Raw genomic sequence first — 14,275 nt, 5'->3', positions numbered from 1 at the left:
CAAGTTCCATTTTCCCCCAGCTCTGTTTGTTCAGTTGATTTCTTCCCAAATAAGGGCCACATTTCAGTCCCTTTCCTTGTGAGTTTCCTGTCATCCTCAACTCCCCACCCCCTGACATTTATTTGCTGAAGAAACCAGGCTGCTTGGCTTTGGTTACCTGAGCCCTGGACTAGGCAGACTTCACCCCAGTGGTGCTGAGTCACGCATTCCTCTGTCCCTGTATCAGACCTCAAGTCCAGTATTGGAGAGTCCCCCTCCCCAGGCTGTACTCTATCCTCTCCACTTCTCTCAGCCCCATCCTCTTTCCCTCATCCCCCTCATCCTGCTGGTGTTCTGGGCCCCCCTCCTTTCCTCTGCATTCCTCTCTTTCCATCCCTGTCATGGCTCTCCCCAGGTCCCTCCCTCTGCTCTCTCCTGGCCTCTGCCCTTTGCTTCTTCCTGTCTCCCCCTCTTTCCCCTCTCCTCTCTCTTTCTCTCTTTCTCCCTCTCCGCCCCTCTCTCTCCTCTCCTTCTGGCCCTTCTCTTGACCCTCCAGAGTTGCCCAACTTTTGACCACCCTGTCCACTCTGCTCCTTTTCCTACAGTGACCAGATGGGGAACAAAGCCTCCTATATCCACCTCCGGGGCTCCGACCTGCGGCCCCAGTTCCACCAGTTCACAGCAGTGGTGAGTCACCCATTGGGTCCCTGCCCCTCCCAAACCCAACCTGGGGAGGGGGAGGCTGAGCGATATCCCTAGTCAAGGGGGAAAGAGGTGGGTTTTGTGTGCAGGTGCTCAGAGGTTCCCCCAGAACTGGCTCCTTACTCACTCACCTTTCTGTCCATCCCGTCTGCCTCTCATTCCACAGCCTCATCCCAACGTCAAGCCCATGGCCTACGCCAACACGCTGCTGCAGCTAGGAATGATGTGAGGCGACGTGTGGGGCGTCCTGCATCCCAGGGCCTCTCCCCTCCCACTGGATCCCAGGCCCCAGCTGGTAGGGCAGGGGAGGGCAGAGCCGGCCCCGCCCCAGGGCAACATTGGACCTCCTTTTACTTTGTAAAGTTTGTATTTATTCCCCTTTAGGTTTGCAGAGGGAGTGGGAGCAGAATCAGGGGCTGGCTAGAGGGTCTGCTCCCTGGACAAAGAGGAAGGAGGTAGAGAGGCTAGGGTTGGGGGCTCAGCCGGGCATTCTGGAGGGAGGCCAGTCTCAGGGTGAGGTGGGGCCAAGCAGCTGCCCTGCCCCCTTCATGTGCATGGCTCCTCCCCCACTAAAGCAATAGGGCCCCGCCATAGGAAGACCCTCAGAAACAGGGTCATCAGGGAGGCTTCGCCTGCACCCCCTCCAGGAGCCCCATGGTGGGGCTAGACTGGGCCCACCCCTCCCCAGCTATTTTATGTCTGTAATTAAATATGTTAAAATAAAATCATTATTGTACGTCAGCTTGTCTCAAACAGTGCAGCCCCCAAAACTGCCAGGGTTGGGGTAACCATTTCCTCAGAAGACCAAAGGGATGGGGAGGCTACTCAGTCTCACCAGCTGGGTGGGCCACATTCAGGGCTGTTGCCTAGGCTGCCTGTGTCTGCCTAGCACCATGTGCTCTTAGGGGGCTTCCCCTGCCGCCTGAGGGAGAGATCCTGCCACCGGTCCGTCGTGTAGACAGACATGGCCTGGGTTGGACCAGGGAGGCCAGGACAAGAGTGGAAGCTGGGAGAAACTCCTCATCTGTCCTCTGCCAATGGGTGTTCATTTCCCCAAGTCAGCTCTACCTCCAGCTCATGGCCCACTGAGTAGACCCCTTTCAGGTGGACCCAGCTCTTGTTCTTGACCTTACGTGATGAGACAGATATCTCCAGTCGCCAAGGGAGATGGGGGATTCTCTGCCACTCCCTCATTGGTGCTGTTGAGGGTCATATTGAATCCCACTCAGACTGTCCTGCCTGGCCTTGGCCCTCCAGAGAGATTCTGTTTTCAAGGCTGAGCTCTTCTGGACTCAATTTACCCTAGGAAGATATAGCCCTGGGGTATTGTCTGCAGGCAGATGACACCTGCAGGGTATAGTCCAGTGAGTATTTTGGCCCCTTTAGTGGCCTCCTGGGCAGAAGTGAGGCGACTACATTCCCAATTCTGTTTGGCCATCAGGAATGCTTTTCTAAGCCAGTCAGTGTTGCCGTAAGGAAACCATCCTCTTTGGGCAGGAGCTCTGGAGCTTAGAGTGGCTTCAGAAAGACAAGTAAAGATCCCAGGCTGCCAGTACCCTCCATTTCCCATGAGAAAAACGGAAGCTGTGGTGCCTATCAGGAGGGCTACTCAGACCTCTGGTGGGATTCAGCCAGGTGGGAACCTGGAATATTCTCTGGCTCAGTAAGGGTGGTGGTTCTGTTCTGCGGCATTTCGGGAGGTCCCCCCCAGACATTCTCACATTTAAAATGTCCTGGAAAGACTCCCAGGTTTCAGACAGCCATCATGCTCAGAGTCATGATAGATGTTAAAATCAACCAAGGGAAGAGGCATGTTGGGTGGAATCCAAGAGAGCCCAGGTACGAGTTTCCAGCCATCCTCTCCACTAGAGCACTCATTCCTCCTGCACTGATGTGACCAACAGAGGTTTGCAGAGGGAGTGGGAGCAGAATCAGGGGCTGGCTAGAGGGTCTGCTCCCTGGACAAAGAGGAAGGAGGTAGAGAGGCTAGGGTTGGGGGCTAACCCAAGTGTGACCACCTAGAGAGGCCCACCTGAGCTTCGGTATCCAGGGTTTTCACTGGGGGCTGGTTACGACAACTACCTAGCTCACTTGGCTAACCACAGCTCCCACCGTAAATCACCTCCTTAGACTACATGATGTGGCCCAAGGCCCCCCCAAAACTAGGACCTTATCAAGGAGCTTATTCCAAGGGCTTACAGGTGACCCCTCAGAAGAACAACCTTTCTTTGGGCAAGGTTAATTCTTTCCTGCACAGCTGTGGAATAAAGCACACTGCTGACTTCAAAAACCGTGTAGTGGGGCTGGGCACAGTGGCTCACACCTGTAATCCCAGCAATCTGGGAGTCTGAGGTGGGTGGATTGCTTGAGCTCTGGAGTTCTAGACCAGCCTGAGCAAAAGTGAGACCCCATCTGTAAAACTAGCTGGGCGTTGCAGTGGGTTCCTATAGCCCAACCTACTTGGGAGGCTGAGGTAAGAGGATCGCTTGAGCCCAAGAGTTTGAGGTAGCTGTTAGCTATGATCCCATGGCAATCTACTGAAGGCAACTGAGTAAGACTTTTGTCTCAAAAAAAAAAAAAAAAGAGCCCTGCATATCGCTGCCATCTCTCAGTTCCAAGATTGTGCAGTGCTTACCTGGGGACTCGTATAGTCAGATGGCATCTGGGGCTGGCATCATATGAAACTGGCCTGGTGGACATCCAAGGTGGCTAATTGCTATGACAGGCAGCTGCTGCAAGCTGTTAGCTGAGCCATCCCTGAGACCCTGCATGGGACCTCTGCTCGTACCATGGCAGCTGGGTACAAGGTAGCATTCTAGATGCTTTTCCCCTGCAGCGGGAAAGCCATGGGGGTCACAGCCCATCACATCTGCCATATTCTGTCAGTCCACAAGTCACTAAGGCCAACCAGGTCTAGGGTTGGGAAATCACCTGTCACCTCATGCTGATGGTGTGACCAGGGCAGCAGGTGGGACAGGAACCCCTGAAGCAGCCTGGGAGGAGGCTGCCTGCCATGTCCCACCTCACCAAGACTCACAGTGACATCTTTGAAGAGGAAGTTTTTTGTTTTTTTTTAACTTATGATTGAAATTAAATTTGTAGGTCGAGCCCAAAATTCTTAACATTATGTATGAAATGGCAGTTTTTCCTATAGGAAGGGGCCCATATTAAATATGGCATTCCTGTTGGCATTCCTCATAAAATCCTGTTTGCTTCTTTTTTCCTTTTCCTATTTGGAAACAACTTTAACAAAAACTTTCCAGAAAGGTACAAAAAACACCTGTATACCCTTTGTCCAGATTCACTATTATGAAACATTTACCCTGAGTGTTTGCCTGGCATGCACTTGTGTGTGTGCATGTTTGTGTTCATTTGGTCCCTTTTGTCTCTTTATATGTTTTTTGAGGCAGAGTCTCACTTTGTCACCCTCAATAGAGTGCTGTGGCATCATAGCTCACAGCAACCTCCAATTCTTGGGCTCAAGCGATTCTCTTGCTCAGGCTGGTCTCAAACCTGTGAGCTCAGGGCAATCCAGTCTCTTTTAATCTGGAGCGTTTTTGGTTTGTTTTTTTTTTCAACCCCTTTGTGTTTAATGACATTGACATTTGTGATGAATAAGATCCTTCCCTTGTAGTCTTTGTATGAAAAATGTCCACTGGGATTCAGCTGGTATTTCTGCTGGTGGTGGCCCTCCAGCAGGAACAGAGCAGAGGTGATGGACTGAAGGTCCTCTTACTGGTCATGTACGTTGCAAATACCACAAATTTGTGAACAGCTGAACCATTCTATAAAGTATATATCCCAGACTATCTTTTCCTCTTTAGACTTCATTCATGGAGTTTCACTATGTAAAAGTTATTTTTATGACATCACATTTATCAGTGTTTGCATCATAGGGCTGGTGTGGGAGTCAGAATGCCTCTCCCACACCCAGGTTTCAGGGCCGTCTCCTCAGGTTTCTTCTGGCATTTGTGCAACTTCCAAAGTCTTTACACCGAGATCCCCACCCTGTTTGGAGTTCCTTCTGGTACATGGTATATGAGGGGTTTAATTTTTATCTTTTTGCAAGTAGCTGTTAGAAAAAAAAAATTTAATGAAAAGAGAAATTTAAGAGACACAAGAAGTTACAATGGGGAGTATCTTGGTAAAGATTATTGTCTTTTTTTGTTTGTTTTTGAGACATAATCTCACTCTCCTTGTGTAGAGTGATGTGACATCATAGCTCACAGCAACCTCAAACTCTTGCTCAAGTGACCTTTTGCCTCAGCCTCTGGAGTAGCTGAGACTACAGTCACCCACCATAATGCCTAGCTAGTTTTTCTATTTTTAGTAAAGGCAGGGTCTCACCCTTGCTCAGGCTGGTCTCAAACTCCCAAGCTGGAGGAATCCTCCCTCTTCAGTCTCCTAGAGAGTAAGGATTTCAGGTGTGAGCCACTGCACCCAGCCGGTAAAGTTCATTGTCTTAACACAAAAGTTAGAACAAATTCAGAAGCTGTCCTCATAACCCAAACAAACTATGATCAGGTTAGCATGAAGGAGCAGGGTGGAGGGAAAGTATCTGTTGCAGGAAAGTCTTGGTCTATCAGCACATTTTGAGTTGAGGATAAATACAAGTGGGTCTAATGTAAGAGGCAGTTGAACAAAAAAGCACAGTCTAACTTCTGAGCATGAGGTTGAAACATCACTGAAAGCAGGTGACTAACACCAAGGACTGTAGGCTCTGAGAGGTGTCACTTAGCTGGGAGTGTGGAAAGCACAGGGAGGCCAGGGAGATGCTGAGGTCGGGTGTAGACACCATGAGTGTGGTGATGTCAGGAGACTGCTGGGCAAGAGCAGATGCCAGAGTCCCAGGATTCATGGGCTGAACGGGGAACCCTGTGAAGAAAAGACCAGAGACCCAGAAGGGGGGTCTCAGAAGACCACTTCCCTTGCTGACCATGACAGGATAGAGCAGAGACTTGGAAGCAGCCAGGACCCAGGTTCTCTCCATCTTTCTCTCCGTCCCTTTCTTTCTTTTTTTTTTTGATGTTTTGTTGGAGACAGGGTCTCACTCTGTTGCCTGAACTAGAGTACAGTGGCATCATCAGAACTCTCTGTAGCCTCAAACTCCTGGGTTCAAACCATCCTCCTCCCTCAGCCTCCCAAGTAGCTGGGACTACAAGGTATGCATCGCCAGGCCTGGCTAATTTTTACATTTTTTGTAGAAACATGATCTTAAGGCCAGGCTTCAAGATAGGCTGGTCTGGATGTCTTGGCCTCAAATGATCCTCCCACATTGCCTCCCAGTGTGCTAGGATTACAAGCCACCACCACCACCCAACCCCCCGGCCACTGTTGGTCTCTTTCAAGCTATCTTCTCACCTGCCCCTTCATCTGTCATTGGCCATGATTTGGCCACAGGCCCACGTGGCCATCAGGAGCAGGCAGAGAGATGACCAGCCCTCCACAGCACAGGGTGGGCACAACTGTCTCCTGCCTGCCAGGGGATGTCAGGCACTTGGCAGCCAAAGGGACAGATGCCTTCCCACACTCAGCTCTGCACCTGACAGACAAAAATTGAGCCTGTGAGTCCTTCCGCAGTTCCCATCTCCGTGGCCCAAAGTTTGAGGGGAGCCAGACTGAGGAATTTCAACACCTGGTAGTGGGTGGAAGCAGTTAAAGCCTCAGGGTACCAGTGGGGTGACCTCCAGTGTCAGAGATGATTCAAGGGAGCAGCAGCAAAAGCCTGAGGTCTTATGCCTTGCAGCCTGTACTTTACAGCAGAAACCTGTGGAGCAAGTGGGACCCTCATATATTGCTTTGGGTGGGGTGAAAGTTGCTACAGCCCCTGTGGGAAACTGGCTGTTCCTCAAGAAGTTAAGCAGAGGCTCAGTGCCTGTAGCTCAGCGGCTAGGGCGCCAGCCACATACTCCGGAGCTGGCAGGTTCAAACCCAGCGTGGGCCTGCCAAACAACAATGACAACTACAACCAAAAAACAGCCAGGTGTCGTGGCGGGTGCCTGTAGTCCCAGTTACTTGGGAGGCTGAGGCAAGAAAATCACTTAAGCCCAGGAGTTTGAGGTTTCTGTGAGCTGTGATGCTACGGCACTCTACCAGGGGCGACATAGTGAGATTCTGTCTCAAAAAAAAAAAAAAAAGTTAAGCAGAACTGGGTAGAGTGCCCTGTTATAATAGCTCACAGCAACCTCAAACTCCTGCACCCAGGGGATCCTCTTGCAGGCTCCCAAGTAGTTAGGACTGCAGGGGGCTGCCACAACACCTAGCTAGTTTTTCTATTTTTAGTAAAGATGGGGTCTGGCTCTTGCTCAGGCTGCTCTCGAACTCCTGAGCTCAAGCAATCTGCCCACCTCAGCCTCCCGGAGTATTAGGATTATAGGTGTGAGCCACCGCCTCAGGCAGAACTCCTAAACAGACTTCCAACATGACAGCAGTTCCACCTCTAGGTAAAGAACCTAAAGAAGTGAATACAGGTGTTTAAACACAAACCAGTGCACGAATGTTTGTAGCAGCACTATTCACTATAGTTAAAAGGTGGAAATAACCCAAATGTCCACCAATGGATAAATGGATTTTTGTTTTGTTTTGTTGTGGTTTTTGGCCAGGGCTGGGTTTGAACCTGCCACCTCCCCGGCATATGGGACCAGCGCCCTACTCCTTGAGCCACAGGCACCGCCGGATAAATGGATTTTTAATTGTGGTCTGTCCTTGTGGTGGAATATTATTCAGCCAGGAAAAACAGTGAGTCTGAGGGACATTTAACATGAAACGTCCAGAGTAGGGAAATTATATATAGAGAAAGTGGATTGGTAGTTGCCAGGAGCTGGGGCAATGAGGATGGGAAATGACTGCTTAGTGCTACAGTGTTTCTTGGGAGGGGGTGTCTCAAAAATGTTCTAGAACTAGATGTACATGATGGTTGCACAACACTGTAAGTGTACTAAATGCTACTGAATTGTACATTTAAAACGATTAAGATGGTAAATTTCATTATGTGCATTTTACCACAATAAGCACATGAGGCAAGCAAACATTTGCAAAACAAGTAAAAATCACCAAAATCAAAACAGATGTTCTCTTTAAAAGCAGGAGGGATGTAGGGCCGGGCATGGTGGCTCACACCTGTAATCCTAACACTCTGGGAGGCCGAGACTGGCAGATTGCTTGAGCTCAGGAGTTCAAGACCAGCCTGAGCAAGAGCAAGACCCCCATCTCTACTAAAAACAGAAAAACTACCTGGGCATTGTGGTGTGCGCCTATAGTCCCCAGCTATTTGGGAAGTGGAGGCAAGAGGATCACTTCAGCCCAAGAGTCTGAGGTTGCTGTGAGTGTAGATGCCACAGCACTCTACCCAGGGCAACAAAGGGAGATTCTATCTTGAATACGTATATACATACAAACACAGACCAGACACAGTGGCTAATGCTCACAATTCTAGCACACTGGGAGGCCGAGGCCGGCGGATTGCTTGAGCTCAGGAGTTTGAGACCAGCCTGAGCAAAAGCGAGACCTCATCTCTAAAAACTAGCTGGGTGTCATGGTGGGCCTCTGTAGTCCCAGCTACTCGGGAGGCTGAGACAAGAGGATCACTTGAGCCCAAGAGTTTGAGGTTGCTGTGAGCTGTGACAGCACGGCACTCAACCCAGGGCAACAGAGTGAGACTGTCTCAAAAAACAAATAAACAAAAAACAGGGATGCAGGATGTAGATGTGGGTAGAGGTCAGGGGGTCCAGGGGTCCCAGGACTTAGCCAGGGCTGTGGCCCTGTCCCTCCTGCCCTCCTCCCACTGACATTAAACTAGATCTTGAGGATGGCCTGGAGGAAACCCTTGCACTTGTGCAAGCATCGGTTTCCTCCTATAAAATGGAGACCTTAAAAGGCAATGAAGGAATTGCTGGATGCCTGGCTCTTATCTAAGAAATATATTAAAATCTAATTCTTATCTCCATGAATTAGACATTTTTGGATGCCCATTTTACAGATAAACTGAAGTACAGCAAGGTTAAGTTATAGGCCCAAGGTCAAACAGCAAGCAAGCGGCAGAGGTAGGACTTAAACGCCATCTGACTGGCTCTGGAGCCTGTTCCCTGAGCCAGTGTGCAGTAGTATTGAGCACTTTATGTGTCAAGACGATTTAAAGGCATGAGTACACTGGGTCCTCGCCATAGCCATGATACTCATTTTACAAATGGGGAAACTGAGACACAAGTCAGGCAGCAATTTGCCTGAGGTCATAGCTAGGAAGGGATATAGAAATTATTTATTGGGAGATGATAAAACCTTTGATGAGCTATGTTAAAAGCAGAACATTTGGAGGAAAGCTTTTGACTCCCTTCAGCAAACAAAATAGAGACAAAATTTTCATGATGGCAAGATACAGAATATGTACAAATTTTAATTAAATAAGAATTTGTCCTACCTGGTTTAATGTAATCATTTTCCCTTTTCAGTATGCCGTATGTGGTATGTGGATGGTCCTCAACCTTACCCCAGAAAGGCTTACCTCACAAATCCCCCAGAGCTTTGCAATTCTTGAAACATTTTTCCTAGCCGGCTTTCCTTTTCAGAATTCTTTTTTTTTTCACACAGCTCACAGCAACCTCCATTTCCTGGGCTTAAGCTACTCTCCTGCCTCAGCCTCCCGAGTAGCTGGGACTACAGGTGCCCGCCACAACGCCCGGCTATTTTTTGGTTGCAGTTTGGCCGGGGCCGGGTTTGAACCCGCCACCCTCAGTATATGGGGCCGGCACCCTACCGATTGAGCCACAGGCGCCGCCCCTTTTCAGAATTCTTATGAGATGCTTTGTGAATGTCCGCTACACACTCATGGGTGCAGTTGGGTGCAATAGTGTCAGGATGCTTTTAGTCATTACAACAATACTCCAGCAGATGGCAGTAAAGTATCTGGGAAAAGTGACTGCCTTTTTTTTGCTAATTCCCATGTATTTTTCTAATCTTCAAAATTGGTATGCAAGGCTGGGTCATAGGGGCTCATGCCTGTAATCCTAGCACTTTGGGAGGCAGAGGTGGGTGGATTGCCTGAGCTCAGGAGTTCGAAACCAGCCTGAGCAAGAGTGAGGCACTGTCTCTACTAAAAATAGAAGAAACCAGCTGGGAGTTGTGGTGACACCTGTAGTTTCAGCTACTTGGGGAGGCTGAGGCAAGAGGATCACTTGAGCCCAAGAGTTTGAGGTTGCTGTGAGCTAGTGACACCACAGCACTCAACTCCAGGGTGACCGAGTGAGACTCTATCTCAAAAACAACAAAAAAAAATTGGTATACGATACAAATATTTCTAATTTGCATAGTTTGATCTTAACTACAGTTCTATTTGAGGCTCATGATTATCTATTTTCTTTCTGCTCTGGACCTCAGTCTTCTGTCTGTAAATCAAGGATGAGTAAAGGCATTTTCTCTCAGCCTCCTTCCCAGCATTGCCCTGATGACCAGTGTGTTACAGTGTACCTCTCTGTGGAGCCTGAGCTGGTCTATAGGCCCTGGCTGCTGGATGTCCCAGTAGCAGGGTAGACATTCCCCAGACCTCCCCTATTGGCCCAGCCCCTCCTCTTGTTACTGAGCAAGCAATGGGTTGGCTCCCTCATTTGGGTAGAAACCAATCCTGGCTTTTGAGAAAAGAAGGGCATTATTGTGAGTCAACTGGCAAAGATATAAGGAGGCAATACTCTTAACCATCTTCCCTAGCCGAAGGCTGGGATAGGTTGTTTTTTTGTTTTTGTTTTTGTTTTTGTTTTGAGACAGAGTCTCACTATGTTGCCCTCAGTAGAGTGCTGTGTCGTCACAGCTCACAGCAACCTCAAACTCTTGGGCTTATGCAATTCTCTTGCTTCAGCCTCCCAAGTAGCTGGGACTACAGACACCTGCCACAACACCCAGCTATTTTTTGTTGCAGTTGTCATTGTTGTTTAGCAGGCCTGGACTGGGTTAGAACCTGCCAACCTTGGTGTATGTGGCTGGCACTGTAACCACTGTGCTACGGGCGCTGACCCTGGGGTAGGTTTTATAGGCAGAGGGTAATAAGGCCTGATCTGATTGGGTCTTGCCATGAGGTAATGGCAACGTTCACAATTTTTCTTGTTTTGAGACAGAGTCACACTCGGTTGCCCAGAGTAGAGTGCCATGGCCTCAGCCTAGCTCACAGCAACCTCAAACTCCTGGGCTCAAGGGATCCTCCTGCCTCAGCCTCCTAGTAGTTGAGACTTCAGGCAGCCCCCACTACACCTGGCTAATTTTTCTATTTTAAGTAGAAATGGGGTCTTGCTCATGGTCAGGCTGGTCTCAAACTCCTGAGCTCAACAGATCCTCCTGCCTTGGCCTCCTAGAGTGCCCGGATTACAGATATGAGTCACCACACCCGGCCTTATTCATTTATATCTCCCTTATTCACATCTGTATCTATATCTTCATCTATACCTATGGAATGTTGCAAATATACAACCAATAACAACAGGGATTACCGTACTTCTGCTTGAGGAATCCTAGCTGATTCTTATTTTCTTCCTTAAGAATTCTTTCGGTTCAGCGCCTGTAATAGCCTGCTGTCCTCTGGCCTTCCCCACATTTGTCCCAGGTACATCTCAGCACCTGAAATTATGGCTGAGATTTCTTTCCAAGATGAAGGGTGGATCATGCCCTTCCCCTGTTCTGGTAAATTTCATGCTGTTCTCAAAATAAAACACTAATGGAGCCCACAAGAACTGATACAGTCTGACCTCAGCTTGTCATACATTCTTCACCTCAATTAAAGCTTAATTCAAGAATTTGGGTCTTACTGATTTCTATAGTTATTTGTTCAAGTTTCCCACAATTTATTATACTATTTTATTTGCTTTTTGGTTGTTTTTTTTGAGACAGAGTCTCACTTTGTCACCTTCAGTAGAGTGCCATGGTGTCATAGCTCACAGCAACCTCAAACTCTTGGGCTCAAGTGATTCTCTTGCCTCAGCCTCCTGTAGCTGGGACTACAGGCACCTTCCACAATGCTCAGCTAAATTGCACTATTTTAGAAATAATCTTTCCCATCGTAAAAAGTAATACATCCCCAGTGAAGACGTTCTAGAAAACAGAAAGAATAATGCTGTGATGGTTGTTTCTAGAGATGGCTGCCAACAATTCCTCCCTTTCTTTACATGCTTTTCCCTCCTCTCATCAGAGGGGCAGTCTGTTCCTCCTCCCCCTCACTCTGGGTGGACTTTGTGACTTGTTTTAACCAACAGAATGCAGAAGAATGATATGTGAATTTCAGGCCAACTGGAGCTCCCACTCTTTCTTGGAAGCCAGCTGCCATTTTGCAGACTAGGAGTAATGAAAACCCATATAGAGGCAGCGAGGCCTTGAGGAGAAGCAGCCCTGGTGTCTGAGATGCCACTCCCCAGTCCATTGCCAGCAGACTGCAGCCGCACAAGTGACCCAGGAAGAGACCAGCAGAAAAACCACCAGTCAACCCATTGAATTCTAGGAAATCATTGTTTGAAGCCACTAATCTCTGTGGGCTGTTAGCAACAAAACAGCTAAAGTGGACATTCCCCCAGCCCCCAAGCCCAGAGAAGAACTCACCAGCCCGCTAACATTTTGATGTCAGTCCTCTCAGATTTATTTTTCTTTCCATACATATAATTAAAAGATTAACAATAAGAATTGTGCGGTCCACAAAATAGACATTTTGACGTATTTTAGTATTTCTGAAAAACTTTTGGAAATAATTTTATGATAGTTCAGCATCACACTGAGGTTTCCATAGCTATAAAAATCAAAGACCCAAATTCACAAACTTAGCATGTTTGTGCTAAGTTACTTTAATGCTTTGTCTACAGGCCTGACAGGCCCAGTGGGCAAGAGAAATTTTTATTTAATTTGTATTAAAAATTAACATGAGGGAGCTCAGGCCCGTAGCTCAGCGGTGAGGGCACCGGCCATATACAGGTGGGTTTGAACCCAGCCCGGGCCTGCTAAACAACAATGACAACTGCAACGACAACAACAAAAATAGCTGGCATTGTGGAGGGCACCTGTAGTCCCAGTGGCTGAGGCAATAGAATCGCTTAAGCCCAAGAGTTAGAGGTTGCTGTGAGCTGTGACGCCACAGGCACTCTACTGAGGGCAACACAGTGAGCCTCTGTCTCAAAAAAAAAATTAACATAAGGGATAGATGTTTATGTTGCTTTGTTTTCAGTCCTTTACCAAGGGGACGTGCTGAACACCCTCACATTGTGCACCTTAGGTGAGATCCTGGCAATTGCAATTATTTTTTAAGCACCTCCCCAAAATGTTTGAGCAAGAAAAGAAAATATTGGTTCCATACAGAAAGGAACCAGCAACATCAAAGTTAGCTAATGTTTTGTTAAACATCTAACAGTAAGTCAAGTAACGGTTAAATATTCCTGCCATGTCTTTACATTTGAGAACAATTTGGAGATTAAGTTTGTCTTCAAAAGCTGCAATTCTTCAGCAGGCAGGATGAGTGTGGAGAAAACGCAGCCAAGTTTAAAGAGTTACCTGTGGGCATAGTCATTGTGGAAAACATTCTGGTGGCTCCTCTGGAGGTTAGACACAGAGCTGTCGGATGCTATGAGCTGAGTCGTGTCCCCGCCACATTCATAGGTTGATGTCGTAACTCCCAGTACCTTATTTGGAGTTGAAGCCTTTAAAGAGGGGATTAAGGGAAAATGGGGCCACACAGATAGGCCCTGAATCTAATCCGGTGTCCTTCTTTGCCTTGTCCAGCTTCCAGTGTGTGCTGGAGAGCAAATCTTGATGGTTTTTTTTTTTTTTTTTTTCAGTTTTTGGCCAGGGCTGGGTTTGAACCCACCACCTCCGGCATATGGGGCCGGCGCCCTACTCCTTTGAGCCACAGGCCCTGCCCAAATCTTGATGTTCTTAGCTTTTATCTGTATCACCTCAGTCTCTGCCTCCATCATCACATGACTGCCTTCTCTGTATATCTAAGCATCTCTCCTTATGTGGACCCAGTCGTTGGATTTAGGGCCCTTCCTAATCCAGCATCACCTCACTTCCCTGAGGTTATGAGTGGACACGAATTTTGGGAGACAGTATTCAACACAGCACAACCCTATTCTAGAAGCTGGGAATACAGTGGGGAACAAAACAAAAGTCCCCACCCACAGAGTTTTTAGCCTTTTCAGAGGACACAACAATAAACAGGTTAAAGACATAAGATACATATTATGGGTGGGGCAAAGTGGCTCACACTTACAATCCTCACACTCTGGGAGACAGAGGCAGGAGTGAGCTCAGGAGTTCGAGGCCAGCCTGAGCAAGAGTGAGAACACAGGCTACTAAAAATACAAAAACTAGCTAAGCACAGTGGCAGGTGCCTGCAGTCTCAGCTACTCTGGAGGCCGAGGGAAGAGGATCTGAGCTCAAGAGTTCGAGGTTGCTGTGAGCTATGATGACACCACGCAAACTATATACATAGTTTGTTTGTTTTGTTTTGTCTTTAAGATGTGGTCTTGCTATATTGCCCAGGCTGGATTCTTGGGTTCAAGCAATCCTCTCACCTCAGCTTCCCTAGTAGCTGGGACTACCGTTAAGCAAGCATCACCATGCCTGTGCCCAGCTC

General features: G+C 48.1%; 1 protein-coding gene across 1 annotated transcript in view; it reads left to right on the top strand.

Annotated features, from left to right (window-relative positions):
• The window catches only part of PPP5C (protein phosphatase 5 catalytic subunit), a 30,291-nt gene extending 28,869 nt beyond the window's left edge, over nt 1-1,422 (top strand). Inside the window, exons 12-13 of the mRNA XM_053604196.1 lie at nt 585-666; nt 848-1,422. Of these exons, the coding sequence (XP_053460171.1) occupies nt 585-666; nt 848-910 (145 nt within the window). The 3' untranslated portion in view covers nt 911-1,422. The remainder of the gene's footprint in view (nt 1-584; nt 667-847) is intronic.
• The last annotated feature ends 12,853 nt before the right edge of the window (nt 1,423-14,275 follow it).

The sequence above is a fragment of the Nycticebus coucang genome, chromosome 10, assembly GCF_027406575.1.
Source record: "Nycticebus coucang isolate mNycCou1 chromosome 10, mNycCou1.pri, whole genome shotgun sequence".
NCBI classification, from domain to species: Eukaryota; Metazoa; Chordata; class Mammalia; order Primates; family Lorisidae; genus Nycticebus; species Nycticebus coucang.
Note: the sequence above shows the minus strand (reverse complement) of the source record. Positions and strands in the feature narration are given on the sequence as shown.